The 22,050-nt window shown below is 46.0% G+C and overlaps 1 protein-coding gene across 1 annotated transcript; it reads right to left on the bottom strand.

The window, feature by feature from the left end:
* Window positions 1-404: 404 nt before the first annotated feature.
* On the bottom strand, window positions 405-18,692 carry LOC311132453 (phosphatidylinositol 4-kinase beta-like; the record flags this gene model as incomplete). Its single annotated transcript, XM_084165741.1, has 9 exons — window positions 405-453; window positions 743-894; window positions 1,140-1,253; window positions 1,367-1,490; window positions 3,862-3,966; window positions 4,087-4,196; window positions 4,331-4,564; window positions 4,826-5,053; window positions 18,240-18,692. The coding sequence occupies 9 exons, from the start codon at window positions 18,690-18,692 to the stop codon at window positions 405-407; spliced, it is 1,569 nt and encodes a 522-aa protein (XP_084021867.1).
* Window positions 18,693-22,050: the final 3,358 nt, after the last annotated feature.

Genomic DNA, 22,050 nt, shown 5'->3' with positions numbered 1-22,050 from the left:
CAGGCCCTGGAGCATCAGCATCTTGTAGTAGTTGAACATGTCTCCATCCAGGCCTCCCATCACCTGAGAGAACCACAGACAACAGAGGTTAGTCTTTACACATAAAAAACCAACAGGTTATGCAGGCTACTGCAGCTAACCAGCAAACTCGCTAATAGCATCTTTGAACACTAACAAATGTATGCATTTATGCAGTGAACATTTTGTGAGGTTTCTAGCTAGATTGTTAGGCAGCTAGTTGTATGATCAATTCCACAGTGTTCTCCAGTTTACACTTATATGACAATGCAAATTCGCATGCAGTATAATTCATTTGACTCACATCCACAAATTCGCTGGTGAGCTTAAAAGCGGAGGTCTCAAAGCCCAGGTTCCTGGGCGAGCTGGACAGGATGAAGCCAAAGTCAATGTTGATTATGTGGCCCTGAGTCCAGGAGGATGTTTCCATTGTGTCTGGAGAAAGACAGAAAGGAGATAAGAGGGATAGGGGAACTGAGTAAAGGGTATAGGAATAGAGGAGAGGGTGGGATGTGGTAGTTGATATCAGACCACAAAAACTGTGTTTACACAGGCAGCCCAATTCTGACCTTCTGCCCAATTATTGGCAAAAGATCAGAATTGTGCAGCCTGTGTAAATTTAGCCAAACAGGCTCAAAGACAAAGGAAGCTAAGAGGGGAAATGGAACATGTGAGTAATGTAACGAGTGAAACTGAAGAGGGGTGAAAAGGGAGGGCTGCCCACCTGTCTTTAACCTGCAGCAGGTAGCAGATGAGACTGTAGCCGGCGCAGCTCTCCACAAAGTTGCACTGGGCGGTGAGGAAGGCCTCGGTGGTGTAGCTGCCGTGCTCCTGCAGGAAGTAGTCCAGCAGAGACAGCTGGCTCTGCTTCCTCACCTGGAGCACAGAAACAGCATTTTGTATGAAATAGCAACAGACACAGTATTCCATTAGAAAAAGCTACCGACACGGCATTCCATTAGAATTAGCAACTGACACAAAATTACTTAGATTATCAAAATCTTTCATCCCAAGAGGTACTGGATTACATAGCTAAACAACTCGGCTTGAAGTTATTGTTAGGCAACTTTGTCATGAGATTTCAAGTGCACAATTGGGTCCATCTCATTTTCTCTGCTCACCTGGTGCAGAGAGACAGCGTTCAGCACGGGCTCGATCATCCCGCTGTCCGATGACATCACCAGGATCTTATAGGGCTTGATCCACAGGGGGACGTGCTCCTGCTCCCAGATGGACTGGAGAGGAAAGGGGAGTAGTGGAGCGAATTAGTGATTGAATGAATGCTAATAAGAATAAATAATTCAGAGCATTTCTGTGGAATGGGACTCTACTGTGGAGAGTCAAGTACCTGTAGCTGGCTGAGCACCTGGAAGGCCAGTAGCTCTTGCCTCAGGTCGTCCCCACACTTCACGATGACCGACAGCAGCCGCCAGTTTGGCAGGTGACCGTAAGGGGAGCCCTCCCTTATCCGCCTGAGGGATGGAGAGAGCGGAAAGAAATAGTGAGACACAGCAAATGACTTTACAATGCCACAATGTGTTGTCTTCGCTGCACTAAGTGGGACAGACATGTATCCTCGGGTGGGGGATTGTGTATGCCCATCCATTTTGTCTCTTCTAGTAATTACACTGCTCAAAAAAATAAAAGGGAACACTTAAACATTTACATTTACATTTTAGTCATTTAGCAGACGCTCTTATCCAGAGCGACTTACAGGAGCAATTAGGGTTAAGTGCCTTGCTCAAGGGCACATTTACGTCATTTAGCAGACGCTCTTATCCAGAGCGACTCACCAATTGGTGCGTTCACCCTATAGCCAGTGGGATAATCACTTTACAATTTTTTTTGGGGGGGGGGGTAGAAGGATTACTTTATCCTATCCCAGGTATTCCTTAAAGAGGTGGGGTTTCAAATGTCTCCGGAAGGTGGTGAGTGACTCCGCTGTCCTGGCGTCGTGAGGGAGCTTGTTCCACCATTGGGGTGCCAGAGCAGCGAACAGTTTAGACTGGGCTGAGCGGGAACTATGCTTCCGCAGAGGAAGGGGAGCCAGCAGGCCAGAGGTGGATGAACGCAATGCCCTCGTTTGGGTGTAGGGACTGATCAGAGCCCGAAGGTACAGAGGTGCCGTTCCCCTCACTGCTCCATAGGCAAGCACCATGGTCTTGTAGCGGATGCGAGCTTCAACTGGAAGCCAGTGGAGTGTGCGGAGGAGGGGGGTGACGTGAGAGAACTTGGGTAGCGCCTCCATGCTCTGGACACTACGCTGACAGACACAGCAAACCTTCTTGCCACAGCTCGCATTGATGTGCCAACACAATGTAACTCCAAGTCAATCACACTTCTGTGAAATCAAACTGTCCACTTAGGAAGCAACACTGATCGACAATATATTTCACATGCTGTTGTGCAAATGGAATAGACAACAGGTGGAAATTATAGGCAATTAGCAAGACACCCCCCAATAAAGGAGTGGTTCTGCAGGTGGTGACCACAGACCACTTCTCAGTTCCTATGCTTCCTGGCTGATGTTTTGGTAGTGGTAGCATGAGACGGAGTCTACAACCCACACAAGTGGCTCAGCTAGTGCAGCTCATCCAGGATGGCACATCAATGCGAGCTGTGGCAAGAAGGTTTGCTGTGTCTGTCAGCGTAGTGTCCAGAGCATGGAGGCGCTACCAGGAGACAGGCCAGTACATCAGGAGACGTGGAGGAGGCCGTAGGAGGGCAACAACCCAGCAGCAGGACCGCTACCTCCGCCTTTGTGCAAGGAGGAGCCGGAGGAGCACTGCCAGAGCCCTGCAAAATGACCTCCAGCAGGCCACAAATGTGCATGTGTCTGCTCAAACGGTCAGAAACAGACTCCATGAGGGTGGTATGAGGGCCCGACGTCCACAGGTGGGGGTTGTGCTTACAGCCCAACACTGTGCAGGACGTTTGGCATTTGCCAGAGAACACCAAGATTGGCAAATTCGCCACTGGCGCCCTGTGCTCTTCACAGATGAAAGCAGGTTCACACTGAGCACATGTGACAGACGTGACAGAGTCTGGAGACGCCGTGGAGAACGTTCTGCTGCCTGCAACATCCTCCAGCATGACCGGTTTGGCGGTGGGTCAGTCATGGTGTGGGGTGGCATTTCTTTGGGGGGCCGCACAGCCCTCCATGTGCTCGCCAGAGGTAGCCTGACTGCCATTAGGTACCGAGATGAGATCCTCAGACCCCTTGTGAGACCATATGCTGGCCCTGGGTTCCTCCTAATGCAAGACAATGCTAGACCTCATGTGGCTGGAGTGTGTCAGCAGTTCCTGCAAGAGGAAGGCATTAATGCTATGGACTGGCCCGCCCGTTCCCCAGACCTGAATCCAATTGAGCACATCTGGGACATCATGTCTCGCTCCATCCACCAACGCCACGTTGCACCACAGACTGTCCAGGAGTTGGCGGATGCTTTAGTCCAGGTCTGGGAGGAGATCCCTCAGGAGCCACCTCATCAGGAGCATGCCCAGGCGTTGTAGGGAGGGCATACAGGCACGTGGAGGCCACACACACACACACTACTGAGCCTCATTTTGACTTGTTTTAAGGACATTACATCAAAGATGGATCAGCCTGTAGTGTGGTTTTCCACTTTAATTTTGAGGGTGACTCCAAATCCAGACCTCCATGGGTTGATACATTTCATTTCCATTGATAATTTTTGTGTGATTTTGTTGTCAGCACATTCAACTATGTAAAGAAAAAAGTATTTAATAAGATTATTTCATTCATTCAGATCTAGGATGTGTTATTTTAGTGTTCCCTTTATTTTTTTGAGCAGTGTATATTTCTATGTACCAATCACCCACCTGACTTTCTCCTGCCAGGGCTCCTTGAGCGCCACAGCGGACGGGTCCTCCGGATCTTTCCGGAACGTTGTGGGGGTGTGGGCCAGGTTCTCTGATAGACGTCGCCTAAGACAAAAGAAACATGCGGTTGTAAAACAGCTATCCAGACCAAAACTCTATAACAAGAAAGTCTTAAAGACAAACTACAAGCTAGCAGGGCAATTCTGTCCGGCAGTGACCCTGTACCTGATGTCGCCAGCGGCGATGAAGACAGGCTCCTTGCTCTCCGTGCTGGTGATGCTGTCCACAGAGAACTGGGAGATGTTGTCACTGCTACTGGTGTGGCCTTCTGGGAGCTGGAACCATAGAAGGACCCCAGAGTTAAAAGTACATTCAAATCTGATTCACCTCCTCCTTCCCCAACAACCTAGTCATCAAAATGTGACTTAAAGTCAGACGGTGCCACCATGTGGTTGCCATGGGTACCCACCTCCACTTCCAACTTGCCGATGTCATCCATGGCCCAGGCCTCGTCGTCGTTGTCGTAGTTGGGCACGGTGGAGAAACTGCCGGCGCGCTGCTCGGCTGTGATGCCAACGCACTCCGGGAGGAGGTTGTCCACAGAGCGGGCGCTGCGGATGCATGTCTCCGGGATGCGCAGGGGAATGCCGGACGTCTCGAACCTCTCGCACTCCAGCACCTCCACATAGATGATGTACGGGGCCTGAGAGGAAGGGGAGAATGAAGAGGTCACTGGAGTTCTAGACCTATTTTTGTAAGGTACATTTATGCAGGAAGTCCCATTGACAAATAGCATTGGGGCCCACTCCATCTAAACTCCAGGCTCCTCAGGAAATAAATAAACTAACAAATGAGTTAACTAATTAATTGTGTCAAACTACTAGGCATTCTGGTCACCTTGTTTTTGGAGCCTGTTGTGTGTGTGTACCTCCTTATACATGTGTATTACAACAAGTTGCCTCACCTTATCTTTGGAGTTGAGCACCACGGCCTGTGTGTGGGGCACGCGCACCACGTGGTGGTCGAAGGCTGCAGTGGGCAGCCAGACGCGGGCTGGCAGCTTGTGGTTGAGCTGTGACAGCTCTGAGATGAGCTGCCAGGTCTTCTGCTCCTTGGTGGGCAGCGTGGCCAGCCGCTTTCCGATGCCCATCAGAGACTTGATGAACTCCCTCTGCAGCGTCAGGCGCAACGGCTACAGAGAGGAGGAGCGAGGTTAGGAGGAGGAGAGCTGGTTAGAATCTAGATCAAGACAGATGTCTTTTTGTGTTCTGAAGACATTTACAACAAGCTACAGCAAATAACAAGTGGCACATCTTTTTTTTAGGGTCCTTCCTTGAATGACTACACACACAAAAAAAAAAAAAAGAGGCTGAGAAAGGAGGGAGGAAGATGGGTATGATGGGAATTGAAAGAAGGATGTTTTAGGAGCGGAATCTGAAGAGAAAACCAAGGGGAGGTATAAGACTAAGAATGCATGGGCACAGGGAGAAAGAAGCAAATAAATTAAATTCTGTCAACCCATTGCAGTACCACATTCCAGCACCAGAGATCAGTACCACAATGGTTAAAATGAGAGACTTGAGCGAAACCCAGATACCAAACAAGCTCTTGGGCCTTGGAGATGTTTAGTCAACTTATGGTGTCCAATATCTTCATATTTAAAGTATGAGCAATATTCAATACCATTATAGTAGGTCAAAGTGGTGTGAGCTGTGGTCGGGAGAGGTTGTGTTTTCTCTAGCAGGAGGTAAGCTTGGCTTCTTATATGGTGTTGAGTAAAGCTTAAACCATGCATTTAGATCGTAGGTAGGTAGTTGTAGTTAGGTATTGTAGGTAGTTTATTTAGGTAGTTATTTAGGTAGTTATTGTAGGTTTCCGTAGGTAATTATTGTAGGTAAGTATTGTTTACGGCGGAGCCCGGCGAAGCACGAGGCTAGCTAGCTAGCGGGTAGCTACTGGTAACGTTTAGCAACGGTGGAGAGTTGTTTCCAATGTTAATGTGCTAGCTAGCCAACGTTTAATTTTTGCTGCGTTATGAAAGGAACTAGACACGGACACGAATTATCTGTTTAGTGTGTTAACACACTATTGGTAGTTTGTTGTAACCAAGTATTGGTGCTAAACTGTGTGTTATTGGATGCTAGCATGCTAGTTAGCTATGGCGTCATAGTTAGGCATCGTGGGCTGTTGTGGGTAGTTACTGTAGGTTAGCATTGTTTTTCGGCGGTGCCGGGTGTAGCACGAAGCTAGCTAGCTAGCCGTTCTTCAAACAAGTCAACACAGTAGCCATTGCTAGCTAGCCAACACGACCAGCTAACTGTACTGTAGTAGCTAAATACAATATACTTGTGCTAGCTAGCCAACGTTTAATTATTGCTGCGTTATGAAAGGAACTAGACACGGACACGAATGATCTGTTTAGTGTGTTAACACACTATTGGTAGTTTGTTGTAACCAAGTATTGGTGCTAAACTGTGTGTTATTAGATGCTAGCATGCTAGTTAGCTATGGTGTCATAGTTAGGCATCGTGGGCTGTTGTGGGTAGTTACTGTAGGTTGGCATTGTCTTCGGCGGTGCCGGGTGTAGCACGAAGCTAGCTAGCTAGCCGTTTTTCGAACAGAGTCAACACAGTAGCCATTGTGTGCTGTACTGTGGCAGCTAAATACAATATATTTGTGCTAAGCTAGCCAACGTTTAATTATTGCTGCGTTATTAAAGGAACTAGACACGGACACGAATTATCTGCTTAGTGTGTTAACACACTATTGGTGGTTTGTTGTGACCAAGTGTTGGTGCTAAACTGTGTGTTATTGGATGCTAGCATGCTAGTTAGCTATGGTGTCATAGTTAGCTAGCTGAATAAAGTGGGTTGAGTCTATTCCTTTAAACATTGAACCGCTGTGGTTCACAACAATTCTGATTTCTAAAGGTGGAAGTTGGGAGAGTTTTTGTTCGGGTGGTTCAGTGAAACAATTATAGTTTCAGAGGTGGACGTTTTGGTGAGGGAGGCCCTGCTCTCTCCTCTCCCAGATGTTTAGTTCATTTCATTCCGATCTCCTCTGCATTATTGTAGCCATTTGCTACAGCCTGTCAACTATGCCTCTGCCTATCCCTGTTCTCTCCTCTCTGCACAGGCTACACAAACGCCTCACACCGGGTGGCTGCTGCCTCTCTAACCTGGTGGTCCCTGCACGCACCCCACACCTGGAGTTCCAGGTCTCAGGCAGCCTCTGGAACTGCCGTTCTGCTGCCAACAAAGCTGACTTCATCCCAGCCTATGCTAACCTCCAGTCCCTCGACTTCCTGGCGCTAACGGAAACATGGATTACCACTGAAAACACTGCTACTCCTACTGCTCTCTCCTCGTCTGACCATGTGTTCTCGCATACCCCGAGAGCATCTGGTCAGAGGGGTGGTGGCACAGGAATCCTCATCTCTCCCAAGTGGACATTCTCAATTTTTCCCCTAACCCACCTGTCTATCTCCTCATTTGAATTCCATGCTGTCACAGTCACTAGCCCATTTAAGCTTAATATCCTTGTCATCTATCGCCCTCCAGGTTCCCTTGGAGAGTTCATCAATGAGCTTGACGCCTTGATAAGTTCCTTTCCTGAGGATGGCTCACCCCTCACAGTTTTGGGGGATTTCAACCTCCCTATGTCCACATTTGACTCATTTCTCTCTGCCTCCTTCTTTCCACTCCTCTCCTCTTTTGACCTCACCCTCTCACCGTCCCCCCCTACTCACAAGGCAGGCAATACGCTTGACCTCATCTTTACTAGATGCTGCTCTTCTACTAATCTCACTGCAACTCCCCTCCATGTCTCCGACCACTACTTTGTTTCCTTTTCTCTCTCGCTCTCCTCCAACACTACTCACTCTGCCCCTACACAGATGGTAATGCGCCGCCGCAACCTTCGCTCTCTCTCTCCTCTTCCATCCTATCATCTCTTCCCTCTGCTCAATCCTTCTCCCTCCAATCTCCTGATTCTGCCTCCTCAACCCTCCTCTCCTCCCTTTCTGCATCCTTTGACTCTCTGTGTCCCCTATCCTCCCGGCCGGCTCGGTCCTCCCCTCCAGCTCCGTGGCTTGATGACTCATTGCGAGCTCACAGAACAGAGCTCCGGGCAGCGGAGCGGAAATGGAAGAAAACTAAACTCCCTGCCGACCTGGCATCTTTTCACTCCCTCCTCTCTACATTTTCTTCATCTGTTTCTGCTGCTAAGGCCACTTTCTACCACTCTAAATTCCAAGCATCTGCCTCTAACCCTAGGAAGCTCTTTGCCACATCTTCCTCGCTCCTGAATCCTCCTCCCCCCCCCCCTCCTCTCTCTCTGTGGATGACTTCGTCAACCACTTTGAAAAGAAGGTTGACGACATCCGATCCTCGTTTGTTAAGTCTAATGACACTGCTGGTCCTACACACACTGCCCTACCCTATGCTTTGACTTCTTTCTCCCCTCTCTCTCCAGATAAAATCCTGCGACTTGTGACTGAAGGCCGCCCAACAACCTGCCCGCTTGACCCCATCCCCTCCTCTCTTCTCCAGACCATCTCCGGTGACCTTCTCCCCTACCTCACCTCGCTGATCAACTCATCCTTGACCGCTGGCCATGTCCCTTCCGTCTTCAAGAGAGCGAGAGTTGCTCCCCTTCTCAAAAAACCAACACTCGATCCCACTGATGTCAACAACTACAGACCAGTATCCCTTCTTTCTTTTCTTTCCAAAACTATTGAGCGTGCCGTCTTTAGCCAACTCTCTTGCTATCTCTCTCAGAATGACCTTCTTGATCCAAACCAGTCAGGTTTCAGGACTGGTCATTCAACTGAGACTGCTCTTCTCTGTGTCACGGAGGCTCTCCGCACTGCTAAAGCTAACTCTCTCTCCTCTGCTCTTGTCCTTCTAGACCTGTCTGCTGCCTTTGATACTGTGAACCATCAGATCCTCCTCTCCACCCTCTCCGAGCTGGGCATCTCCGGCGCGGCTCACTCCTGGATTGCGTCCTACCTGACCGGTCGCTCCTACCAAGTGGCGTGGCGAGAAGCTGTCTCCGCACCACGTGCTCTCACCACTGGTGTCCCCCAGGGCTCAGTTCTAGGCCCTCTCCTTTTCTCCCTATACACCAAGTCACTTGGCTCTGTCATATCCTCACATGGCCTCTCCTATCATTGCTACGCTGATGATACACAACTAATCTTCTCCTTTCCCCCTTCTGATAACCAGGTGGCGAATCGCATCTCTGCATGTCTGGCAGACATATCAGTATGGATGACGGATCACCACCTCAAGCTGAACCCTGGCAAGACGGAGCTGCTCTTCCTCCCGGGGAAGGACTGCCTGTTCCATGATCTCGCCATCACGGTTGACAACTCCGTTGTGTCCTCCTCCCAGAGTGCGAAGAGCCTTGGCGTGACCCTGGACAACACCCTGTCGTTCTCCGCTAACATCAAGGCGGTGACCCGCTCCTGCAGGTTCATGCTCTACAACATTCGGAGAGTACGACCCTGCCTTACACAGGAAGCGGCACAGGTCCTAATCCAGGCACTTGTCATCTCCCGTCTGGATTACTGCAACTCGCTGTTGGCTGGCCTCCCTGCCTGTGCCATTAAACCCCTACAACTCATCCAGAATGCCGCAGCCCGTCTGGTGTTCAACCTTCCCAAGTTCTCTCACGTCACCCCCTCCTCCGCACACTCCACTGGCTTCCAGTTGAAGCTCGCATCCGTTACAAGACCATGGTGCTTGCCTATGGAGCAGTGAGGGGAACGGCACCTCTGTACCTTCGGGCTCTGATCAGTCCCTACACCCAAACGAGGGCATTGCGTTCATCCACCTCTGGCCTGCTGGCTCCCCTTCCTCTGCGGAAGCATAGTTCCCGCTCAGCCCAGTCAAAACTGTTCGCTGCTCTGGCACCCCAATGGTGGAACAAGCTCCCTCACGACGCCAGGACAGCGGAGTCACTCACCACCTTCCGGAGACATTTGAAACCCCACCTCTTTAAGGAATACCTGGGATAGGATAAAGTAATCCTTCTACCCCCCCCCCAAAAAAAATGTAAAGTGGTTATCCCACTGGCTATAGGGTGAATGCACCAATTTGTGAGTCGCTCTGGATAAGAGCGTCTGCTAAATGACGTAAATGTGCCCTTGAGCAAGGCACTTAACCCTAATTGCTCCTGTAAGTCGCTCTGGATAAGAGCGTCTGCTAAATGACTAAAATGTAATGTAAATGTAAAGTACAAATCTAGGAAGTCCTTTGTTCTACAGTCCACCATTAAGGCTACTTTGAAATTAGATAACATCTCAATCATAAGGTTACTATATAAAAAAAGTACTTACATTTTGTTTTGTTATGGAAACAAGTTCCAATTAAGTAGGCTAACATATGGGACAGTTAACATTTTTGTTAAAATACTTAACACAAGAAAAAAAAGGTTAATTTGTTAGTTCTTAGTTAAAGGTAGACTCAGTGAAATGTATGTTGCCACGAGCAGCACCGCAGATATTGAGATGAGCGAGATAAAATACTTTTCTCACACAGTCGCACTGTTACAGCATGGTAGCCAAGGGACCAAAACAGCGGAGAAGTTGAGCCTCGCACTTCAACGCTCTTAGTTGTTGTGGAAATTGACCCACTATGCTGTTTACTTTCTGCATCTACGTCATCCCACTGAGTCTACCTTTAATACCAGGTAGGCCAATTTTTGCCACATGAACTACTGCCAGTGGCGTATTTGTTGCTTAGGACTACCATGTAAAATGTGTAAACGTGTGTAATTATGACTGACTTTGACTGACTCTCCTTCAGTAAAGGTTACTCCAGATGTCTTTACATTTAGCTGATCTCCCCATTCCAAAACTCCCAGAAGCATTTTTCAAAAACATGAAGCAAGTTATCCGATTACAGAGAGAAAAACAACCCAAGGGGTTGAGACCATTGCACTACATGCCAATGTCCATACTTTTATACCACAAAGAAATCATGCCCAATGCATACATGTGCTAGTTGGTGTGGACATTGAAACAGAGCCTAGAGGTGGCGTTGACACACAGATTAGGGCTAGGGCTGTTGCGGTGACCTTATTACCGCCAGTCACAAGTCGTGACCGCAGTTAAATTCCCGTTGGTAAAAGGTACTCCCAATCCAAAACTGCGCAAATGAACGGTGCTGATGGATAGCCTACCAAACTTGCTAATGGCCTGGAACTCAGTGCTCTATTGTCCCTCTAATCACATCATGATTTAATTTGAATAATCTGAATGATGAGGACAAATAATTATGGGAGTTACAGTTCCTGTTCCGAAATGGACACGGGAAAGCCCCGGACCCAATATGCATACATTTTTAAAACCTCTCCCGAAAGGACAACTGGTCTGATCCGAGTGAGGGAAGCAGCAGAAAAGCCAATTGTTTTGCTACGTTATTCAACCGGACCCATGGGAGGGGAGAGAGCGAGAGCGAGGCTGTTAGGGAGTGGAGGCCGTTCGGTGTGTGTGTGAATGTATGAGTAAGCACCATGAGCCTGAGAGAGACCGCAACCACTGTTAACTTCTTGGTAGTTATTTATCATCCAATCCGATTATTCAGTACCTGTCTTGACTGTATCAAACTGAGAGAAGCTAGCTAACTCGGCTAATTGAGCCTAGCCATAACATTACTGCGCTTTTCACCATCCTACAGTTAGCCTACACATAACTCCACTCAGACTATAGCGTAAATAGCAGCATACCCGTTGGCTTTTGGTCGTTGTAGCCTCTCATTTCACTTTTAATTTCATCTTCCATTGATTAGATCTCCCCCTCTCCAAATCATCAATATATAGAGTTGCATCATGCAGCCCTTTATGTTTTGATTTCTAAGACATTCCCTGGTTTATAAGCCTATCACAACTAAATCAATAATGGATTTTATTGTGATGGCTATATTAAAAATGTACTTTGACTTTTTAAAATCTAGATGTTCCAAAAGCGCGCTAAACATGTTTATGTTAATTAACGGTCAATTACCGTGAGACCGGCAGTCATTTGCATGACAATTACCGCCTGCCAAAATTTCATGACCGCCACAGCCCTAGTTAGGCCTATTCAAAACCACAGATTTTCCAGGACGAGGAACCTGTATTTCATAGCATTTCCTTGGTCTTTTTGTGTTGACAGGCAAACCAATCAGCTTCCTTAACATTCTACTTTTGTAGTCAAATGTCAAAATGCCTTTCCTGTGAAGAAGTGTATTTTCTGGATCATGACCAAACGTCATGACTTCCTGACATTACTTCCAGAGTGGACAGGACGTTCTGTTGAGGAAGGGTCCCCGAGTGTTACTGGGATCGGATTTCCCTATTCAAAACAACTGATTCTGGACACATGCTTAACAAGGCAAAATAATTGGTGTTCCAAGTGGCTGGGTAACACTTCCCAAAATGTAATTCATAGATTTGAAAAGGTAGACTGGATATCTGCTCTATCATATAGAGTCAAGTCCTGTTAGGGCTGGCACAATTACCGTATATATATTTTTATTTTACCTTTATTTAACTAGGCAAGTCAGTTAAGAACATATTCTTATTTACAATGACGGCCTACACCAGCCAAACCCAGACGACGCTGGGCCAATTCTGCGCCGCCCTATGGGACTCCCAATCACGGCAAGTTGTGATATAGCCTGGAATCGAACCAAGGGGTCTGTAGTGACGCCTCAAGCACTGAGATGCAGTGCCTTAGACCACTGCGCCACTCGGTTATGGATGAAGCCGGCACGTAAATAAAATAACCCGTCTTTTTTTTTGTGGAACAACTGTTCATGGACTCAACAACATGATGAAACTTTGCTCCTTGCTGAAACAAGCAAGGTGTTGTAGCAAACGAGTCTTCTGCTCTATTGCACTCCATTGTAAAGTGCAAGGGTGACAATATACACTACATTACCAAAAGTATGTAGACACCTGCTTGTCAAATATCTCATTACAAAATCGCGGGCATGTTGGAAGATGTTGGAACATTGCTGCGGGTACTTGCTTCTACTCAACCACAAGAGCATTCGTGAGGTCGGGCACTGATGTTGGGCGATTAGGCCTGGCTCGCAGTCAGCGTTCCAATTCATCCCAAAGGTGTTCGATGGGGTTGAGGACAGTGCTCTGTGCAGGCCAGTCAAGTTCTTCCACACCGATCTCAACAAACCATTTCTGTACAGACCTCGCTTTGTGCACAGGGGCATTATCATGCTGAAACAGGAAAGGGCCTTCCCCAAACTGTTGCCACAAAGTTGGAAGCACAGAATCGTCTAGAATGTCATTGTATGCTGTAGCGTTAAGATTTCCCTTCACTGGAACTAAAGGGCTTAGCCCGAACCATGAAAAACAGCACCAGACCATTATTCATCCTCCACCAAACTTTACAGTTGGCACTATGCATTTGGGCAGGTAGCGTTATCCTGGCATCTGCCAAACCTAGATTAGTCCGTCGGACTGCCAAATGGTGAAGCATGATTCATCACTCCAGAGAACGCGTTTCCACTGCTCCAGAGTCCAATGGCGGTGAGCTTTACACCACTCCAGCCGACACTTGGCATTGCGTATGGTGATCTTAGGCTTGTGTGCAGCTGCTCGGCCATGGAAACCCATTTAACGTTGCTTCCAGAGGCAGTTTGGAACCCGAAGACAGACGATTTTTATGCGCCATGCACTTCAGCACTCGCCGGTCTCGTTCGGTGAGCTTGTGTGGCCTACCACTTTGCGGCTGAGCCGTTGTTGCTCCTAGACGTTTCCACTTCACAATAACAGTACTTACAGTTTACCGGGGAAGCTCTAGCAGGGCAGGAATTTGACAAACTGACTTGTTGGAAAGGTGGCATCCTATGACGGTGCCACGTTGAAAGTCACTGAGCTCTTCAGTAAGGTCATTCTACTGCCATGGTTTGTCTATGGAGATCACATGGCTGTGCTCGATTTTATACACCTGTCAGCAACAGGTGTGGCTGAAATAGCCAAATCCACTAATTTGAAGGAGTGTCCACATACTTTTGTATATATAGTGTATTTGACCGCAACTGGATCCATATATCTGAAAATGTAATTCTCATGCTGATTAGATTTTCAAATATGTAATGCATTTCAGGAGTCTAGCCTAAAATGAGCAATTAGCTGTAGGATACTTTCCGGAATGTACCTGTATAGACAGTAACTGCTCACCCAATAGACATGTAACCAAAGTACACGTTGCTGATGACAACTGCCTTGGGGATAGAGTCGACAGGGAGACCGAGCCTGAGGCTTGGGTTACCTGCAGAACACAACAAGGTGTGGCAGAAATGCATTTTCTCTGTGTGCATGTACGTCAGCAGTAGAGCAGACGTCCTTTGCACTTGTTGTCCAGGTGATTGTTGAACACAGGGCGACGTGTTAGAATACCATTTTGTAAGGGCGGAGCTAAAATCGGGTGACAACGCATAGCTCCTCTGTACTAGCCTATCTGATGAGGAAGTCAGTCTAAAGACCTACAACTGATTTTACAGCAGTCAAATCAATGTTGAGGCATTTGCCTGCCACCGAACGTCTTTATGTTCAAGTGAATAATGCTGGGCCCGACATTGATGCTTGACCGAACGGATAAGTAAAAAATAATAAATCACGCTAAAAATCAAACAATTATGCTACCCCAATCAGAATTTGATCAAAGTGTCCTCTGTTATTGTAGGCCTACAGGCACGAGTGGTCTTTCAATCATGCAGTCGCAAGATGTGTTTTTGAGATCAAAGCGAGACTAGCTCCACGTGAACATGTTGATATTGATTGCTAGTTAGTGAGCTATTTACCCAGTTATAGCCAACTTTTGGTCAGCAATGAAAATCTTGGAAAAGTCATGGTGTGTCCATCACCTGCATGTGTTCAAGTGGGTAGTTGCCAGAGGAGAGAGGGGGTGAGAGACATTGCGCAGCAGGTAAAATAATGATATCGCCTATAGACTAACTAGATAGCCATTTCAAAACATAGTGAGTGGCTGGTTCTCGCTAGTTAACTATTAGCATGTATTAATGTCATTGTCATGTCAGATGTCCTATATCCAGATAAACTTTCCACCGGCACTCACGTATAACCGCAAATGGCCGACATGCAGTTGATACAGGTGTGTTGATGAAACCAATATTGCATACTCCGGTTGTAAAACAGTCTCTCAAACACTCAGAATTTGCTAGGATTCTCCTCTATTCAATACTGGCCATGTAATTCTGACATATATATATACACACACATATATATACACACACACACTACTGTTCAAAAGTTTGGGGTCACTTAGAAATGTCCTTGTTTTCAAAAGAAAAGCAATTTTTTTGTCCATTAAAATAACATCAAATTGATCAGAAATACAGTGTAATACGCGCTTTCTATTCTGGTTAGAGCGCTGTTCTGTGAAGGGAGTAGTACACAGCGTTGTACAAGATCTTCAGTTTCTTGGCATTTCTCGCATGGAATAGCCTTCATTTCTCAGAACAAGAATAGACTGACGAGTTTCAGAAGAAAGTTGTTTGTTTCTGGCCATTTTGAGCCTGTAATCGAACCCACAATTGCTGATGCTCCAGATACTCAACTAGTCTCAAGAAGGCCAGTTTTATAGCTTCTTTAATCAGCCCAACAGTTTTCAGCTGTGCTAACATAATTGCAAAAGGGTTTTCTAATGATCAATTAGCCTTTTAAAATGATAAACTTGGATTAGCAAACACAACGTGCCATTGGAACACAGGACAGATGGTTGCTGATAATTGGCCTCTGTACGCCTATGTAGATATTCCATTAAAAATCTGCCGTTTCCAGCTACAACATTAACAATGTCTACACTGTATTTCTGATCAATTTTATGTTATTTAAAAAATGGACAAAGAAAATGCTTTTCTTTCAAAAACAAGGACATTTCTAAGTGACCCCAAACTTTTGAACGGTAGTGTATATAGAAACAGAAATAATGTGTGTAAAGCGACAGCTGCATCTGTAGTTAAACCCCTCATGTATGTTTCCATTGAATCCCACTCTGGGGGGAAAATGGTGCTATCTGAATCCACCACAGTGCCCCAGCCCGGCGGCTATGTTGCCAAGACGACGCGAGGTGGGCAGGAAGAGGGAAGTATTGTGGCGGAGAGGGCATACCTGGGCACTGACAGCTGAGCCCAGACTGTAAACAAAAAAGGGCTGTAATGCAACACCCACCCAATCTGCACTGCGGGGGTGGTCCCACTCACATTACAGCGCGGCTCAAAATTGTGGACATATTTCACAGCATTCTTCTTCCTCTTCACTGTGATTGGTGCATCTTGGTTTTTCCTCACTGTTGCCATCCAGCCAGAGGCCAAGTAAAAAGATCAAATCAAAATTAGTCAGGTCAGTCCTTAGGCCAATAACCAGGACTAACAAGATGGCGTGTGAAGCCTTATCAATAAGGACTATCAGTACAGTATTTATTATCAAAGCAAAATGGACTGCTTGGCATCCAACTAGTGATCACTGTGTACTAATACCACAGAGTTTCTAAACCCAGAGGCGCAACACGCGAGACTTCCCATAATGCTTGCGAAGCAGACTCAGCAGACCAGACCAGGGTTTGGTAAGTTAATGGGAGAAGTGAAAAATGTATTCTTAGTTGTTAAGTTTCTCGAAATCTAAATGCAACACAGATTCAAGCTAGGCTTAAGTAGCGGAAACTGTCATTACTACAACCTCATGAAAGTGACAGGTTTTTATTTGACAAAAACTTTGATATAAAGTTGTTTTTGTTGAAAATAAAAACCTGTCACTTTCATGAGGTTGTAGTAATGACAGTTTCCGCTACTTAAGCCTAGCTTGAATCTATGTGCCTTTGATTTGACGGCCTGCACGACCGTTAAACCCGACGATGTGTTTTTGCACATGAGCTTAGCTAGCTAACGTTGCCAAAACATCACCTACAAGCGTGATCGGGGATTTCTATTGGAGAAGCAGTTTCTGCCCATCTTTGCTAATACATCCTAAAGAGCAAAGTCAATAAAGCGAAGTGCCCTTGAACTCCTTTGGGCTGTTGGTTGCATTCTGTGGATTGTTAATGTGCTCCACCTGCCCTACAGGATTCTTCACAGCACAGACACAGATTAAACAGGGATCACTGGCCACAACAACATCAGCAGGGAGGTTTGATGCAGGCATACGTGGGGAAGGGAGGGGAGGAAAACAGAGTGAGGGAGAGCGAAAGAGAAGGAGAGGAGATTAGCTGAGAGAGGGATGGGTAGAGGATTTTTTAAAAGGATGACAAAAACAGCCACAAAAAAACAGAATAGAGAGAGGTGAGAGAGAGACTAGAGGTGAGAGGAAACATTGGTAGTAGGGAGAAAATGCATAACACAGCATGATGCCTGGGAGAGTCCAAGAAAGCGTTGAACGAGGGGAGAGGGACCATCTTTCTGCTATAGTTCAGGACCTTGTCCCATCTAAAACTACCCAATTTGATTTCTCATAAAATAACTGATCCCCTGATGAGAGAGAGAGAGGGCTGACAGAAGGTTGCAAGCCAGACAATCAGTGAGACCGAGAGAAAGGCCAGACAAGAGGAAGCAGAAAACTTCCACCAGAACCATATCGCTCGTCAACACTGACACAAATCCTGCCCCAACACAAACATGCTCACAATAGCATCTGCTAAACAATCTAATGTCTGCAATGATAGAAAGTGACCCATTTTTTCACCAAGCTCTCCATTCGAGAGCGACCCACCCTCAACCTCACTCTGACACCAGCTGCAGAGCAATCTGGCTGAGAAGTCCAGCCAAAAAGGAGAGGGAGGACACTGCACGCCCAAAACAATAGGGAGGGAACTCTGGAGATGTGGGACAGATGCTACCTAACCCCACCCCCTTCTTTATTAGTTAGACTGAGGGTAGTCTGGCTAGACCATAGAAAGAGCTGGAATAACGCTCTTCAATGTCCAAAACTCGTACTCCTGGGCTCCCAAAGAATGTTCAATTTTGACAGAACAGTTTTTGCACAAGTAATATTATTGTGAGACATGGAAGATGAGCCTGCAAGTCGCAAGCAAACGCTGCACCTGCGAATAATAAAAAGTATTGCTGACTCAGCACACTCCAGCATGGCTGATCCAAGTTTCCCTTGCTGAATCCCACAGTGTTCTGTAGGACAACCATTTACTACTGACACACAGATGGAGAAAAACTTGGTATTCAGGTTACTCAGGGTTTCCTGTGCTTTATCATCCATAGGGACTATAAAAGAGAACATGTATGCAACAGGCCTACTATTAAAGATTAAAAACGTACAAAGACATTCTATACTCTACAACTCTGATCCCACTCTCCCTTCCATCTTTTTGTATGACAAAATATGTTAAAAAAGGTACTCACCTCATCGTAGCCGCTTTCCACCTTGGGGTTGCTGGCTGTTCTCCTGAGGCTACTCCCCAGGCTTGTGCAATGCGTGGCGTCCGACTTGGATCGCTGATGTGTCCGCTTGGAAGGCGAGAGGTAGGCATCGGCAGGGATGATTTGGCTTTCGGGGGCCGGGGGCGGCTCCACGGTGTGCCGCTGGTGGTGTCGAATGTGGGCAACGTCCCGCAGCCCAGGGCTGGCGTCCGCAGCACCGGCGGGACCCACACCTTTAGAAGCTGAGTGGGGCTTTAGTTCGTCTGAGAGGATTAGCTTGCGCAGCTTGGTGCCGCGCGAGTGGCGCTGGGTAGAGATGTGCATGTCGGAGGAGTAGGCGCCGAGCAGCCATGCCGTCTGCAGGGAGAAGGCAATGCTCTGGCGGCAGCGGTGCACCACGTAGGGCCGGATGGCGTCGCCCATATCCTCGTCCATATAGGAGATGCAAAAAAGTTTGGTTAAAATTTGAGCTAAAGTTAAAGATGACTATATGGGAGTAAGAGAAGAAGAGTCCCATTTAAAGGTCCAATGCAGCTGTTTTATCTCAATTTAAAATAGTTTCTGGGTAACAATTAAGTACCTTACTGTGATTTATTTTAAATTAAAATGGTCAAAAAGAAACTAATAGCTTCTTAGCAAAGAGACATTTCTCAAGCAAGAATTTTGATAGGACTGTCTGGGAGTGGTGTGAGTGGGGAGGGGAAAACTAGCTGTTATTGACAGCGGTTTGGAGGTGTGATGTCACCAGGCAGGCCAACATTTCGTCTCACCACCATAGAATGACATTTCAGGCGTCTTTTAAAATGGCTCTTACACTAAAAACGGCATTGTAATCTTTCAGAATTTCACTGTTACGAAATTAATAATAGCCTAAAACTTATATTAGCTGTATGGCTAGCTTTATTCAAAATAGCAGAACATACCTGCCAGGCGACAAGTCAGCTCTCCCGCGCTGCCTCTCTTTACGCGAAAATCGTCATGCAGACTTGTGCCCTCATGGAGATTCCGTGCAGTGGATAATTAATACTGAGGTATTAATTTGTGATACTTCACTAGGCTAAAACAAGGTTTACTCGTTCATTCGTGTCGGTCAACTACTGAAAACATAAATGTGTCAAACTTTGTCTGCCTCTTCTTATCCATTTGGTGGAATTTCAACCATGCTCCGTCTTCTCTGCTTCCCACCCCTCCTCGTGCACTTCTCCAATCCTTCCTCTCAGTCTCACAACAAGAGGATAATGCTAGTGTCTCGTTTCCCCTAGCAACCAGTTGCTATAGGAATATTCCTTAGTAATTCAAAGTGTTGATGATGATGATGAAGAGTCCAGATGTATGACCAAGATAGTTAGATTAGGCTAGTTATTCAATCAAACACATTTATTTTACAATTATAGCCCCCTAACCTAGGAAGAAATGTGTCTCTTATAAACGTCTGTGTGCAGTTACAGGTAGCATACTCCAAAAACTAGAGAAAATTCGACAAAAAATATATTAAATCCACCTTTTGCAAAGTCCTCGGCATTTTAGCTGTGCACATCTCACATTTCCCAACACCGTTGCAGTACCTAGTCGTTTCTATGCGAAGCGGCTGCGGCCGCTTGTAGAAGTAGCCTTAATGACAGCACTTCCCACAGTGCGACCAAAAGAAAGATCTACACATATGCAAGAGGTATTTATCGCTCAATACAAAAAGTGGATTTAATATTTTTCTGAATATTCTCTGTTTTTTGGAGTTCCACCTGCAACTGCACACAGATGTTCATAAGAGACAAGTTTCTTCCGAATCGAGAACAAAGAAAGTATCGCCAAGGTTTGTAAAAAAATATCCTGATTATGGTAAACAGCAGCCTATGCAAGATCTCAGATGAGCTTTAGCTCTGCCACTGAGGTTCGTGTTTACATGGCTATCTAGGAGTAATGTTAGAGGCTTTGATTCAGTTAGTCTACTGGGAGGAGAAGATTTGTCTTTCCCCAGGATACCCTTGCTTGTGGAGATAATGCTAGCAACCGAATGCTTTAATAAAGGATGAAGGTATAGTAGACCCAAGTAGCCTATTGTAAACTGTAACACATCTCACAATTAGAGTAACATGCACTTTTATCATTGGGGACATCACACTTTGTGCTATAGAGTATAGACTGTTAGGTTTAACAACATTTCCAAAACTCCATACCTGATCATAGGCTTTTGTTTTGAAATGTGTATGCCAGTAATGTTAATTTTATCACCAGCACTTTTGGAACCATAGCACCACTGTAGCTATATAATCCAACCACCTTGACTGATGACTGTCAATTCCTGCTGGAAGTTTCTAACTTTCACAGACTAACCAACCTTTTCTAACTTTCACAGACTGACCAAACTTTTTTCACAAACGTTTTTAGAGTAAGATTGTTGGTCATGAAGATGTCCCTTTCCTAAAATAGTGTAGCAAACAAGGGGCGGGGAAGCGAACCCAGCTTACATGCGTGAAAGGCACACACCCTACGCATCGCTCCAACAGACTTAACCCACTTGGTCAGAATTGTAATGTGGCTCACTGTATTAGCGAGGATCACTACACCGTTTCGACCACTTTGACCACCAATATGCAGCCTACAGTTTTTTAGAGAGACAATAGATTTGTGGGAGTCCTTCGTAATTAAAACACTAACCAGCCGTAACATACGCATTCGATTTCTATTGTCTGCCATTTTCTTTTAGCCTCTGATTACTTTTATCTCCTAATGAAGATTTGTGTTGGTGTACTGGTTTTCCTTAACAGCCACCCTCTTTGGATGTATTATTGTTGCCGGCTGTACAGCCAGAGCTTGTGTGCTCGCCCAGGGTTTCAATTTTAGTCTATTTTAGGATTAGGGTTATGTCATGAAACGTGGGCTACTAGGCCTTCATTATAAATATGATACAATCAGCATTTCACTTTGGATATGAATAATCCAAATTATCAATCAGTTATCAAAACGCTCAGATATAACCACCAGGGCAGGAGGGCGAAGATATGAGAAGAGTAGGCTATCTCAGCTGATTTATGCAGGAGATTTAAAATAATAATGTAAAACATATCTGTAGGCTTTTTAGTAACTATTTGAATGATGTTTTAGTCCAATGCATGTTGGTTGAACGCTTTGACACCTTGAACGTGAAAGTGAGTGGTTCAGTGAGTGTCTCCGCCTAGAACATCACAGAGCTGATGAACGCAGCAACGTTCTTTTTCAGAACCATGGCGAGCGCATTGTGACGCTGTCCCTTCTACTCCTACTCAGAGCCATTGATACAGTATTTTCTAAATGGTTATACTCCTACTGTTCTCTAAACAATGGTTTCATAGTTTACAATTGTATAAACTCCCAAATCATGCTCAAAATTCTATTTAATTGATGTCACTGTTGAGTGTTTTTTAATCAGTTTGATAAACATGTTTGTCCCATTGTGACATAGCCAACCATGACTTGTGGAAGAATTTGACGTATTAATGGTCCCTATAAAACCCTGTAATTCTAAGAAAGAATTGTCAGATGGTTTTGAACTCAGTCAAAATCACTGCAGTATGTAGAGCGATAATGAGTAGGTCTATGTTCAGTCGTTTGTTGACAGCGACCCCGCTGAGATTCCTCCGCGAGAGGCCGCTTCTGAGTGCAGCTGGCCTGTTGTTTGCGTCCGGTTCGGCAGTCTACTTTTATAGCAAATATTACGGTATCGGTGAGGATGCACTGGCCACCGTGGAGAGCGTGGACCGTGTTGTCACGGTTGAGGAGGGTAAGTTTACATATTTGACAATGTCTAAATAGTAAT

The sequence above is a fragment of the Coregonus lavaretus genome, assembly GCF_964263955.1.
Source record: "Coregonus lavaretus genome assembly, chromosome: 7".
In the NCBI taxonomy this organism is placed as follows: Eukaryota; Metazoa; Chordata; class Actinopteri; order Salmoniformes; family Salmonidae; genus Coregonus; species Coregonus lavaretus.
This window is presented reverse-complemented; position numbering and strand designations above follow the sequence as displayed.